This window comes from Budorcas taxicolor, chromosome 23 (assembly GCF_023091745.1).
Source record: "Budorcas taxicolor isolate Tak-1 chromosome 23, Takin1.1, whole genome shotgun sequence".
Lineage (NCBI taxonomy): Eukaryota > Metazoa > Chordata > Mammalia > Artiodactyla > Bovidae > Budorcas > Budorcas taxicolor.
The window spans coordinates 22,682,413-22,697,158 of record NC_068932.1 but is presented as its reverse complement, the minus strand read 5'-3'; the positions used below and the strand labels follow the sequence as shown (position 1 = coordinate 22,697,158).

The following is a 14,746-nucleotide window of genomic DNA, read 5'->3' as shown; positions in this document are numbered from 1 at the left end:
TTGGGAGTCTTTCCTCTTCCTACCCCTTCCCAGGCCCTGGAAGTCAAGTTTTGTTTTGCTCAGTCTAATCCAGTGAGGATGTCCCATGTCTTCTCTCAATAGGCCTGTAAGCCTAGTTAGGTTTCTAGGCAGTCAGACAGCACAGACTCCAGTCCTGCTGTTTCCCTACCCTGAGATAAGGGGCAATGATCATGACTTTTGACTTCCGGGGGACTTGGGACTCAGTTCCCTGGCTCCACCACCTCTTTTACAGGAACCGTCATTTTGTGAGTCTCTGCTTTACTCCTTCGAGAGAATTTGTGGGCATTAAATGAGAAATAGGGGTGTAAGAGTTTTGTTGTCAACAGGAATATTATCCTTATCTTCCATCCTGACAACCTGTGTGGCACCCATTGCAAAGGGCACACCCATTGCAAACAGTCCAGCACAAGAGCCTAAGTGTCCAGGGGGAGTCTCTTCACCCAGTTCCTTGAGAGCCCTAGAGGCCCCATGAATCTTGCCCCCAGCGTCCATCTCCCACTAGTCTGTCTCATTTCCCTCCTCCTCAATCCTGCCCGTCAGACCCTCTTCTTACTGCCTATATTCTCCTCCCCTTGGCCACACAGGGGAGGCCACACAGGCCACATCATCCCTCTTCTAAAGACTTCAAGCAATTGCTAATTCCCCTCATGTTCTAGAAAGCCCTCATTACTAGAAGGAAGACTACCATTTCTCTCCCATTGCTACCCCTTATCCCTGTCTATGCTTTCCTGGCTGTGAGAAGAGAAGGCAGGAAACTCAGCATTCAGTATGGAGTCTGATACACTAGGTCCTCCATAAATTGACTACAGGAGTCTTTCTGGCATTCCATCTCTGGAATGCATGCACCTTTATTTCAGAGCAACCCTGAATCTTGGCTTAGCCCTCCATGGGTATCCAGTGGGGGAACAGAAAAATGGGCTGAGCTTCCAAGGGGTGAGAACCAGATGTGGTCTTACAGGGAAGGCTTTGGCCTCTGTATTGCACTTAATGCCCCATAGTTACACTCCGTGTTCCCTCAGCCTCTGATTTTATAGACAGTGTAACCAGTTACCCTTTTTTGTCAGCACCAGGCTTGTGATTATATCTGATTTCCTTCTCAGTTGTCAAGCACAGAGATAACAGGGAGGGGACATGTGGTACAACTGAAGATCATGTCACCTTCTCTCAACTTGTATCAGAGTTCTTGGATCATGGGAAAGAGATACACACTCTCCCTGAAATTCTTTCCTCCCTTGGCTTCCAATCTCTTTCATCTGGGTTCCACCATAGTCTCCCTCCACCTAACAACTCCTCAGGCCCCTTCCTTGGGGCACATTTTTCCAGGGCTTTCTTAGTTGGAGAGAGAGTCCCCCAAATTTCCATTTTCAATACTGTTTTCATGTATTCACTTAAACTCATCAGGCCATACACTATATGGGGTAAGAGGGACTTCAAAACCAAGACTGCCTGTTGATGGGAATATAAACTCATTCAGGCACTATGGAAAACTGTATAGAGGTTTCTCAGAAAACTTAGAACCACCATATGACCCAGCAATTCCCTCCTGGGTATTTATTTGAAAAAAAAATGAAAACACTAATTTGCAAAGATACATGCACCCCAATGATCATAGCAGCATTATTTACAATTGCCAAGATGTGGAAGCAACCTAAGTGCTCATCAACAAATGAATGGATAAAGAACATGTGAGCCTATATATATATATCTATATATAGGTATCTATAGATATATATATGCTGTGTGCTCAGTCGCTCAGTCGTGTCCTACTCTTTGCGACCCTTTTCACTGTAGCCTGTGGGCTCCTCTGTCCATGGGATTTTGCAGGCAAGAATACTGGAGGGGGTTGTCATTTCCTTCTCTAGGGGATCTTCCTGACCCAGGGATTGAATTCCGGTCTCCTGTGTCTCCTGCATTACGGGCAGATTCTTTATCCATTGAGCCATTGGGAAAGTCCCGATACACACACATACACACACAGTGGAATACTGCTGCTGCTAAGTCGCTTCAGTCGTGTCCAACTCTGTGCGACCCCACAGACGGAAGCCCACCAGGCTCCCCCGTCCCTGGGATTCTCCAGGCAAGAACACTGGAGTGGGTTGCCGTTTCCTTCTCCAATGCATGAAAGTGAAAAGCGAAAGTGAAGCTGCTCAGTCGTGTCTGACTCTTAGCGACCCCATGGACTGCAGCCTACCAGGCTCCTCCATCCAAGGGATTTTCCAGGCAAGAGTACTGGAGTGGGGTGCCATTGCCTTCTCCCACTGGAATACTACTCAGACATTAAAAAAAAAAAGAATGAAATATTGCCATTTGCAACAACAAGAATGGACTTGGAATGTATCATACTAAATGAAATAAGTCAAAGACAAATACTGTATGATTTAATTTATATGTGGAACCTAAAAATAAAACAAACTAGTGTATATACAAAAAAAGAAAGACTCAGATATACAGAACAAATTACCAGTGGGGAGAAGGAAAAGGGGAAGGGCAAGATAGGGGTAAGAGATTAAGAGGTACAAACTACTATATATAAAATGAATAAGCTACAAGAATATATAGTACAACACAGGACATATAGTCAAATATCATAATAATTATAAATGGAATATAACCTTTAAAAATTGTGAATCACTATTTGTACACCTGAAACTTACAATATTATACATACGCTATACCTCAATTGCCCTCAAAAGGCATACATGGAACCCAACAAATTGGCATCCCTGATGACACAGTGTATGTGATTTGGGCCAGGATAGCAGCAGCGGCTTTGGTAACTTCACTTACTACCTTTCCTTCATGACCAACCCACCTCCTATCTCCAGCCTGAATGTAAAACTGCTGCTAGATAGTCTTCTCCAAATGTCCCACCAGAACTCAGCACTGTCTCAACTTCTGTCACCCCCTCATCTTTCTTATCCCCAGGATCACCTTGACTACCCATCCAGGTGACCAAGCTAAAAACATGTGCATCCACCTTTACCCATCCAGGCAGTTGATTCACCGGGAATCCAGTCCAGGTGAATCTTCTCCCATGTCTTTTTCGTTCCCTGCTCTTGTTCTGGTTGTCAGTTTTCCTAAACTAGGATGTGAACCTCCTCCAAGACTGGCTTCCAATCTTTATCTCCCCAGTCCATCCTCTACTTCGCCTGAAAAAGAGCCTCTGATCATGGGGGTCACTGATCAAAAACTACTCAGGTTGAACACTCAGGGTGTATTGTTTTTGCAAACAACAGAAGACCCCACTCCACAGTATAATAAACATTTACTCTTCCAAAGGCTAACATGATGGTGCTTTGGTATAATTTTTTAAATGCCCATTTCATTGTGTCTTTTATAGTTAAGTTTATATGAAGTAAACAAAACTGGTTACATATACAAAAAAAAAAAAGACTCCATTCAAACTAGATTAAGCAGGAAAGGAATTTATTGCGGGGTGAGGAGAGGGAAGTTGGATAAAGCTGATCAAACATACAGACTTCCAGTTATAAGATAAATATATACTAGGAAGGTAGAGTATAACACGATGACCAAAGTTAACACTGCTGTACGGTATGTCTGAAAGTTGTTAAGAGAGTAGACCCTAAGAGTTCTCATCAGAAGGAAAATAAAATTTTTTTTGTATCTATATGAGATGATGGATGTTGACCAAACCTATTGTGGTAATCATTTCACAATAAATGTAAGTCAAATCATTATGTTCTACACCTTAAACTTATACAGTGCTGTATACCAACTGTATCCTTAAAAAGTGAGCGGGGGAGAAGGAATTTAATGGCTCACATAACTTCAAAGTCCAGGATTCAAACGATGTCATCAGGACTCAGTTTCTCCCTCTGACCTTTGGTTCCACTTCTTCTGCGATTCCATGCTGAGAGAGCATCGCCTTTGGACACAGAACTGCATTCTTCCAGATTTCAGTCCAGGGGAGAGAGACCTTCCATCCACACAATAAGAGAACAGAGCCGGGCTTGGTTCCCATTGGCCTAAATTGAGTCACATGGCTAGCCTAAACTAGTCACTAGGGCCCAAGGGATGACAGTGATGATTGGTCGAGCCCTAAATCACCTAGGCAATTTAAGGATGGGCTAGAACCAACTCCCCCAGAACCACTTTCCTAAGAGTAGATAAGGTGTGGAACCCTAAAAATCTGGAGGCTGTTACTGGAATCAGGGTGAATAAACGCTGAGAAACTTGGCCTGGTTCTTATTTTTCTCATTTTTCCTTAGAACTATCCTCTGCCCCAGACCAGCAGAGGTCTTCAGCAAGTATGTCAGAACATTAAAACACAGGCTTCTCATTGTCCCAGGCTTCAATTTGAGCTTGGTCTCACATTCTCATCTCCCACTCAGGGTGATCAGATCCCCATGGGGGAGAAAGGGGCAGTTATAAATAGAGTGGGGAAGTATATTAATTTTCCACTAATGGTCTAACAAATTACCATAGACTTAGAGGCTTTAAACAATACAAATGTATTATCTTACAGTTCTGGAGACTGGAATTCTGTCTCATTAACTAAAATCAAGGTATTGGCAGAATTGCATTTCTTTCTGGAGGGTCTAGGGAAGAATCCATTTCCTTGTCTTTTCCAGCTTTGGGACTGCCTGCATTCCTTGGCTCACGAGGCTCATGACCCTGTTTCATCTTCAAAGCCAGCGATAGCTGACTGACTCTCTCTACTATCACATACTCTGACTCTTGAGTCTCCATTTTCCACATTTGACTCCTGTAATTACACTGGACCAACCGAGATAATCCAGGACAACTTCTCTATTTTAAGGACTTCTAACCAACAACCTTAATACCATTTGCAACCTTAATTCCCCCTTGCCATGTAATGTAACATATTAATGAGTTCCCAGGGATTAAGCCATGGACATTATGGGGGTGGGAGGCCTCCCCCAGCAAAGACCACTATGTCCTGGGACCAGTTCTTTTTTTTTGGCCACACAGCATGAGAGATCTTGGGATCAAACCTGTGCCCCCTGCATTGGAAGCATGGGGAATCTTAACCACTGGACCACCAGGAAGTCCCTGGGACCAGTTCTTAAAGAGGACAGAGGGGGAGGCTCCCTTCTTGGAGCTGTTGGATAGGGAGTGTTAGGTAGATGAACTAAACCAGTCCAAGCTGCTGCTGTCACTAGGCCAATGGTCTGAATTAGACTTGAAAGAGTGGTGCAGTCAGGAATAAACATGACATCACCAGGCTGAGTGTGGGAGAACTTCCCAGAGGGTAGCTGGACTCTGACGGATGCTGAAAATCTAAGAGAAACTGTGGGGGTTAGTGGTAATACTGCTTAGATTAACAGAGGAGGAAGGAAAGTATGATGGCCTGGCAGCCCAGCAACTAGGAGAGGGTATCCATTTTAACCATCCAGCAACTATGACCCACTCCACTGGGGTAGAGAGCTGGAAGGGCATGACCTGCAGCCAATGGGGACTGGAGATCAGATAGTCTTCACCCCATGTGAATGAAGCAACCTTTCTGGCTTTACCCAAGTTGCTTCTGGGCTTTGGCATAAGTTGGACTGAGTTCAAATCCCACAGTGCCAGTTACAGACTGTGAGAAGACGGGAAAGTGGCCTAACTTCCTGAGTCTCTGGTTCCTTAATCTATTCCATGAGAATGATATCACCATGGTCTTCATGTGGCTAATAAGAATTAGAAGTTCTTTGAAAAAAAGTTATAAGCTCTTATGTAACATTCTAGAGGGGAGAATAGTCAGATAGCGGGAAAGCAGACCCAGCATAGATTGGTGATTATGCTATTACTGACAGCACAAGTCTTGAGAATTTTGCCCTTAACATAACTAGCTGTGTGAGTCTGAGCAGGATATTTACATAAGCCCCAGTCATAGAATACATTCATTGTATACCAAATCTGAGGCAAGCAGCTTCTTGCTATGTAAGGGGTGGGGGGAGAACTATTAATACCTCATTTCTAGGGTTGATGTAAACTTGAAGTTAGATGCTCATAAGCAACTTGAACAAGGATGAGATGGTTGGATGGCATTGCCGACTCAATGGACATGAGTCTGAGCAAACTCCCAGGGATGGTGAAAGACAGGGAAGCCTGGTGTGCTGCAGTCCATAGGGTCTCAGAGAGTTGGACACGACCGAACCATGAAGCAACTTGATTCAGTGCCTGGTGAGGAGGAGCTTAACTCAAATGTTCAGTTCAGTTCAGTCACTCAGTCGTGTCTGACTCTTTGCAACCCCATGAATCGCAGCACACCAGGCCTCCCTGTCCATCACCAACTCCTGGAGTTCACTCAGACTCACGTCCATCAGGTCAGTGATGCCATCCAGCCATCTCATCTTCTGTCGTCCCCTTCTCCTCCTGCCCCCAATCCCTCCCAGCATCAGAGTCTTTTCCAATGAGTCAACTCTTCCCATGAGGTGGCCAAAGTACTGGAGTTTCAGCTTCAGGATCATTCCCTCCAAAGAAATCCCAGGGCTGATCTCCTTCAGAATGGACTGGTTGGATCTTCTTGCAGTCCAAGAGACTCTCAAGAGTCTTCTCCAACACCACAGTTCAAAAGCATCAATTCTTCGGCGCTCAGCTTTCTTCACAGTCCAACTCTCACATCCATACATGACCACTGGAAAAACCATAGCCTTGACTAGACAGACCTTTGTTGGCAAAGTAATGTCTCTGCTTTTAAATATGCTATCTAGGCTGGTCATAACTTTTCTTCCAAGGAGCAAGCATCTTTTAATTTCATGGCTGCAGTCACCATCTGCAGTGATTTTGGAGCCCTCCAAAATAAAGTCTGACACTGTTTCTACTGTTTCCCCATCTATTTCCCATGAAGTGATGGGACCAGATGCCATGATAACTCAATCCATCTGACTGGGAAAATGGGATGTGGATAACAGAGAGCTAACCTAATTGCAAAGGGCACCAGGATGCCCTCACGGAGGTTGTGTCTAAGTTGGGGCCAACATGATTCCAGCAGGTTCACCCAGTGTAAACACAGGCTGGCTGGCTTCTGGCAAGGTCAAGGTGTTTCCCTTTGCCTGGAAACCAGGAGGTGTGGCCGAGTCAGGGCAGGAAGAACAGCAGATCAACTGAAAAGTGGTGGAGAGGAGCTCTGCTCCTGGATCTCTCAGGTTCCTCCAAATGCTGGGGGCCAGCTCCCCGAGGCTAAAGGAGACAAGTGAGTGGGGAGCTATCTGGAAGAGCATTTCAGGGCTGGGGCTTCAAACGGCCTTGAGTCTTTCCTGCCTGCTGGGAGCCTGGGCTTTGGGTCCAGCCCTAGGAAAAGAGGTGACCTGGTAGCCAAACTCCTTAGTAAGAGTTCCCCAAAGCCAGGGGCACAATCGCAGGGGCTCCTGCTGTGAACCAGGGCCTGCATTCACTAGGCACCAGGATCGGCGGTGGACGTGAAAACAAAGCGCATCCATCTCCCCTACTCCAGGTCTGGACCAGGACAAGGCCCCAGGAACCACGCCGACCGCCTGAACTTCGGACCATGTACGCATGCTACTGCCGAGCGCCTGGGGAGGACGTCTGGCCTCTACTGCAGCACCTCACCTACACCTACCAGCCCGCCCCTCTGCTGCTGCCCCCTATCCAGGCCCATAACTTCTGCAGCCGGCCCCGCGACCTGTGCGGCGGCGAGTGGGCTGCTCCGCGGGAATACCACTGCTTCCACGCCACCGGCGCGCCCCTGGAGTTCGCGCCGCCCTTTTGGGTCTTCCCACCGGCCTACGCCGCGGTCCCGCGCCCGCCGTTCCCCGCGCCCGGCTACCTGGGGCCATCGCTGCAGGCGCCCGCGGCCACGGCGCAGGCGGCGGTCGAGAGCGGGGCGCAGTGGCCGGAAGGCGGCACCGTGCAGGCCGAGCTGCGATGGGGCCGCGTAGAGCGCGCGCTTGGCCCGCGCCTCGAGCTGCCGGACTCGGTGCGCCGGGAGCTGCGCCGCGTGTACGGCACATACCCGCGCACCAACGTGCGCGTCACCTACCGCGGCGGCGAGTTCCTGCTGCGGGGCTCGCCGCGCCTGCGAGAGCCCGAGTACCGCGTCGAGAGGGGAGCCCTGCGGCCGCCGGCCAGCAGCGACAGCGGGGACAACAGTCCCGCGGGGGAAGCGGTGGAGCGCGGCCGCCGGAAGAAGAGGAAGGCTTGAGCTGAGGGCGCGCGAGGCCCGGCGGCAGGCGACGGTGAGCACGCGCGCCGTTTTCCTGCCGCCGCAGCTATGCGCTGGGGCTGGGTGCACCCGTCACTTGTATTTTTGCCTTTATTTTTTTTTTTTTTTTAAGCACCGCTGGCTTGCTGCTCTTCCTTGATTTCAGGTTTTTGCAGGATGGCGGGGCGAGGGCGCAAAGGGATCAAAGAGATCTCTGAGTGGATGTCCTGTTACTCCTTCCTTCTCCTTGGACTTGGAAAGCCTGAGCGTGTGGTGGAGGAAGGGTCTGGACCCTTTGTTTCCTTCCTGCCCAACCTCCTCCCCATGAACCCTGCCCTGCAATGAGCCCCAACGTGCCCTTTTTCGTCTCTTCTCTCCAGGAAATCTCTCCTAATTCCCCAAGCTGAGGGCCCACTTATTCCCAGCCTGTAAAGAAAAGTAAATGACTGAAGTCAGGTGTAGGCTTTAAGATTGTTTTTATGTTTGGGGGTGGAGGTGGGGTTTCTTCATATATGTAATGTGAGCCTTACTTCCCTTTTTGGGGGTACAAGGTGTCAGGAATTAGAGCGGGAAACGTGTACTTCCTCACTCGCCGGGCCCCATTTCCCTTAACCAGCTCCCTTCCAGTGCAAGAGGACTTTCTCCTAGGTCCTGAGGCCCACCACCCATAGAGAGATTCTGAGGGCATCAGCTATTTTGTTGAGGTGTGGATGGCAAGCATGGCTGAGGAAGGGATCCCTAAGACACAGATTTAGGGCTGGCTCTGACATGAGTTTGGGTAAACTCTGGGAGTTGGTGATGGACAGGGAGGAATGTCATGCTGCAGTCCATGGGGTTGCAAAGAGTTGGATGGACTGAACTGAACTGACTGACATTTTCTAGACTCTCTGAGCCTCAGTTTATTCATCTGTTAAAGAAGAATAAAACTAATACAGCCTACCTGGAAACTTTACCAGGGTTGAAATCTTGTTTCCCGATTCTTTTTAAACTTTTATATTGTGGGATAGCCGATAAACAATGTTGTGATAGTTTCAGGTGAACATTGAAGGGACTCAGTCATACATATATTTGTATCTTGTCTCCTCCTTCTTGCTAACGTCTTTAATAGGTTGAATGTGCGCTATTCTAGGAGTTTGCTGGAGGATTAAGCCACACATCGAATTTTAACTACAGATCTAGCCATACCACCAGATCTAAGACCCAGGCTGCATAAGTTTGGCTCCTCATGGAATTGCTTTCAGTGAACTTCCATTTGTAGTTGGCCAGAAGATACCTGGGTATACAGGTATGTTACTGAAACTGCAGATCACTTGATTGAACACTGCTATAATTATGAGCTTCATGCAGAAGTTCTGTTAAACCTCAGCACTTGGTAACGATGTTTCTCCTGATGAGTGGTTTTGCTTTTTTATCTGTGAAGCACCAAGGATCTCATAATTGATCATATTTTTCTCTTTGCCCTGGTTTCTGGGGAGCCAAATTTGCTTAGCATCTTTTGTGTAAAACCTGGATCCTGAACTGTTACCCCTAGTTTCATCTTATTTTCCTTTCCTTATTTTTTTAAATTATGGAAACACAGGGAGCTGTTGTAGTGTGTTAGGTCTACTGTGTGACCTTGAGTGAACTATTTAATGTCCCTGAACCAATTTCCTCATCGCGAATGGGGATGATGGTATCAGGACCTATCTCATAAGATTATTGAGAAGATATCATGAAATCCTGCACACAAAGTGTTTACCACAATAACTGTCATATACTAAGTGCTCAAAGGTTAGTATTTGTTTTTAAAAAGTAGTTTGCAATACTGAAATTTATTAAATGGAGAGTTAAAATCTGTTCTGTTATTTTGTGTGGCATGCTAAGTCCCTTCAGTTGTGTCCAGCTGTGTGTGACCCTATACACTGCCGCCCACCAGGCTCCTCTGTCCATGAGATTCTCCAGGCAAGGATACTGGAATGGGTTGCCGTATCCTCCTGCAGGGGATCTTCCTGACCCAGAGACTTAACCTGTGTCTCTTATGTCTCCTGCATTGGCAGGAGGGTTCTTTACCACTAGGGCCACCTGGGAAGACCATCACCCGCAAATGATCACTGAGGTCCAATCTAGTATTTTTTACTGTTTTTTTTTGTGCACCTCATATTACCTACATAAAAGGAATTGCAGTCTTGCTTGTTGCATTTTACATTAAGTACATCTTGGACATCGTTTTATGCCAGTGCACATGGTGTTACCTCATTCTTTAAGAGTCTATAGCATTTGGATTCTTTTCAGTTTTTAGCTATTAAAAGTCCATTCAACAAATTTCTTGAATGCCTTTTATTTGCCAAGAACTATTGCAGGCCCTGAGGATATAGTCGTGAATGAGATAGCCATGGCAGTTTCTGTCCTTATGGAAAACATTTAAGCTGAGACCTAAAGAATATGAAAAAGCTAGCTGTGCAAAGAGAAGGGTGAGGGGAAGCCAGGCAGAAAGTATGGTGAATGCAAAAGTCCCAAGGAATGAAAGTCATCTTCATTGACTTAACAGGCATTTGAAAGCCCACATGTGCTGGGCAGTATTCTAGGCACTGGGGCTCTAGGAGAAAAATAAACAACTCTCTGCTCTTGATAGAGCTTACTTTAGAGATGTAATGTAGGGAAATGAAGACTGACAATAAGCAAAGGGGAATATACAATGCAGTGTCATAGAGCAGTAAGTGATGGGGTGCTATTTTCAGCAGGATACTTAGGGAAGGCTTCTCAGAAGAGGTGACTCTTCAGTGAAGACCTAATAAAGACCTTTGCAAGCTATTTAAATAGCTGGGGGAGAAAAGCAAGTACAAACACCCTTGGCTGGGGTGTCCTTGTCCGGTGAGTTAGTGGGAATGTAACAGTTAATGGATGGCATCACCAACTCAGTGGACATGGGTTTGGGTGGACTCTGGGAGTTGGTGATGGACAGGGAGGCCTGGCATGCTGTGGTTCATGGGGTCACAAGGAGTCAGACATGACTGAGTGACTGAACTGAACTGAATAGTTAATGAAGTTACAGATGAAGCTGGATCCTGTGGCATCTTGAAGCCATGTAGAAAATTTTGGATTTTTTTCCTTAGAGGAGATTATGAGCACAGGGAAATGTGATGAGATTTTTTTTTAAATTATTCTGGATGATGTGTGGAAAAGAGACTATAGAGGGGCCATTGTAGAAATAGGGAGAACAGTTAGGAGACATTTGAGAAATAAGCTGAGAGAGTGATGAGAAAATAAATGTCCTTGAATATGCATCTTTGTTCACATATACAAGTGTTAAATTGTGGAATCTGAAACCTTAAAATTAGAGATTGAATCATTGAACAATGACACCCTAGTAGCAATAAGCACAGCCAGTGCCCAGATCTGTGATTCTAAATTCCATCCTCCAAAAAAGGAACCACTCCCCTTGGGAAAATGGCTGATTTCAAGGCTGTGGCAGGAAAGGTACAAGATGAGCCTGGAACAACTTGTGCCAGAAATTAAAGGACTCCTCAAAAATATCAAAAGAACAAAGGCGCCAACTTGAAGGGACTTCCACTGACCAAATCAAGGACACTGTAAACATCAAAACAAATAATCACAGTAACAGATTATAACCTTCTGAATAAAATAAGGATCCCTAAGTCCATGCTAATATTAACTAAATAAATACATGTGACTGGAAAGCTCTCCTTATAGAAGAAGGAAAAATGAAATTAGAAAATTACCATCCCCAATCATCACAGTAATGAATGATTCAAGTGAGACTCATTCCTGGACACTAAAAATAATGGGTGAAAGTCTGATGAAAAACCTGATATTTATATAGTTTCACGTATGTTCCAATAAGATATTTATTAATTACAAAATTTAAAATAGTAACCTGAAGAAAATAGTAACCTAACAGTATAATAGGAAAAGTGGTGGGTAACATGTTAATAACCCCATTGCAGTAGTCCCTCTTAAACAAAATCTTTCTTACCATTTTTTTTCCTTACCATCTTTTTTTCTTACCATCTTTAATGAGTGTCTTTAAATTTTTTCTTTAATGGAGACAAACTGACATCATGTGCTTTGGATATGTTAAACTGAAAAAATACAACATCAAAAATTCAGTGGTAAGGCATAATCATCAGGAAACAAAAACCTAAACTGAGAAAAATTTTCAAAAATGTCAGTGTCATAACAAAGGTTTCAAGTCAAAGGAGATGAAACAGACATGAAAACTAAATGCAGTGCATGATCCTCTTTTGGATGCTAGATCAGAATGAACATTGTTATGAAGGACAATGTTGGGACAAGTAGCAAGATTTGAATGAGGACTATATATTAAAGAAAGCAATATGGCAAAAAAAGAAAAAGGTTAACAGTTGGTGAATCTGGTATAAGGTTAAGTCACAGTTCTTTGTACTATTCTTGCAACTTTTCTGTAAGTCTGAAACAATTTCTAACTAAAACTAGTGATAATAAGGATATTGAGTCTCTGGATCAAAAAGGATACACATTTAAAATGTAATTTGTCACAGATTTTATATTTTAATCTTAGAGAATTTTCTACATGCTGGTAAGCCTCCTCAAATCCTTTTTCTTTTCTTTTTTTTTTTTTTTTGAAACACAGCAGGTTAAGTAAATCATGACTCTCCCACCATATAAGATTTTTTTCTGAATCCCCTTCCTCTTCTACCCTTTCAGGCCCACTCTTAAAGTCTCTCAACTCTTCTCATCTCTAAGAATCCACATTGCTCACACACATTCTTCCCCCAAGGCCTTCACTTATGCCCCGGAAATGTCCAGAAGCTGCACATAATTTACCCCTATCCCCCAGCCCCAGTGAGGGAGGAGGTCCCCAATTATAGACTTTTTGAAGGAAGGGCTGCCACTCAGCTTAGTCCAGCCTGCCATTGCTTCCAAACCCCAGTGCTCCAGCCCTGTCTGTGGCTGTAAGGAAGCCCTGCAGGGAGTCCTAGATGTTTCTTTCTTTGATCTTTTCTTTGAACTTAACCCTTAGAAGCTTAGAACTCATAAAACATCAGGGCTGCCAGAGACTTTACTGTTTACCTGGCTCAACCTCCTCAAGTTACCTTCCGTTGGGAAACCAAGGCCAGAGAGGAGTGACTCACCCAAGGTCACACAGTAGGTGGGAATCTACCTACTGTCCCTATCTCAGTGGGGCTTGAGCCACCAAACTCTCATCCTGATGGCCTTCTCCTCCTGGCTTCCCCCCAGCCTTACCCAACCCTGGCATTTGGTTTAGAGCCCTTTGCTAATAAACCATGACTGACCAATTTTAAACCCTATCCCACCTCCCAACTGGGTAACTCACATTCTACTGAAAGGAGGGTAATTATCACAATAGTCTTACACACTTAACTGAGCACTTACTGTGTGCAGGCACTGTGCTAAGCCCTGTACAGAAACTATCATTTAATTTTCACAAAACCTTGATGTGGATATAATTATTATCCCCATTTACAGATAAGGAAACTGAGGCCTATAAACCTGGGAAATCTGACTGTAGCCTTAACATATAGGCCTCTTCATACATGAGACATGCTCAGCAAAATACAAGGAACATTTATTGAACAGCCACTCTGTGAAGAATACTAGACTAGTCATCACGGGGCTCATGAATCAAGCCCCACTGGAAGCAGAGTGTGGAGGATTTGTAGGACATCGTATGCATCATTGAGGCACTGGAGAAGCTTCTTGTAAGAGGCATCTGAGAAAGACTTTGAAGGATGGGTAGGAATCGAACAGTGATGGAAAGGAGGTGTCCCGAGAAGAACTGAGGAGGGGTCAGCACAAATAAAAGCATGGCAGAAGGAGCAGGAAGGAGCAGGGTTTCACTGGAGGGCAGGTTATAACCAGGAAGCAGTGGAAGGTCAGGCTTCAAAGCTAAGTGGAGGCCATACTTCGAAAGACTTTAACGGCAAAGTGAGGAGTTTTGGGGAGCCATTGAAGTCTCTGACAAGAAGAGTGGCTTGAACTGAAGTTGTTAAAAGATCGAGCCAGTGGCAGCACCTGGCTGATGCCCTGTGACCTCAGTATTGATGGTGTAGTGCAGCCGGGCACCAGAACTGAGTCCCTAGGGCATTTGCTAGAGCTCACAGCCTATGGAATTCAGTTCTCAGAGCCAGGTGGCCAAAGTTCTCTTAACCTTGATGCTGCCCTCCTGCGCTCTCTTCTGTGAATCTTTCCTCATCCCCAGGATGGATCAGGTGAGAAACCCGAGATCTCAAGATTCCTCCTATTCCAGGAAGGGTCTGAGCTTGGAGCAGAAAATAGAGGTCCATTGCTAGAAGAGGCCAAGGTTCTCTCAATTCCAACAGGATACTGATATTAGATATGAGGGGTGGGGGCTCAGGGCTGCGGTAGAGATTCCATGCAGAATGGGTCCCATCATCCCTGCCCAAATGTGCTCCAATGGGCCTAGGTGTGGAATTGGGTAGACAAGGGACTGGGGGAAGAGCTAGAGCATGTACACTGAGAGGATATTTCTCTAGAGACAGGCCTCCTGAACCAAACAAGACCCACAAAATGTGGATCCACAAGACAGAGGCCCAGGAGTCCGAGCTCCCTGAAACCACTGCCCCCGCCCCTACACAC

The 14,746-nt window shown here is 45.6% G+C and overlaps 1 protein-coding gene across 1 annotated transcript; it reads left to right on the top strand.

Annotated features, from left to right (window-relative positions):
- Window positions 1-7,495: 7,495 nt before the first annotated feature.
- Window positions 7,496-8,149, top strand: C23H10orf95 (chromosome 23 C10orf95 homolog). The gene has a single exon (XM_052661226.1). The coding sequence runs from the start codon at window positions 7,496-7,498 to the stop codon at window positions 8,147-8,149; it is 654 nt and encodes a 217-aa protein (XP_052517186.1).
- The last annotated feature ends 6,597 nt before the right edge of the window (window positions 8,150-14,746 follow it).

Bases quoted from the DNA above. Each gene is read 5' to 3' on its own strand.
- C23H10orf95 (XM_052661226.1), top strand. From the start codon at position 7,496: ATGTACGCATGCTACTGCCGAGCGCCTGGGGAGGACGTCTGGCCTCTA.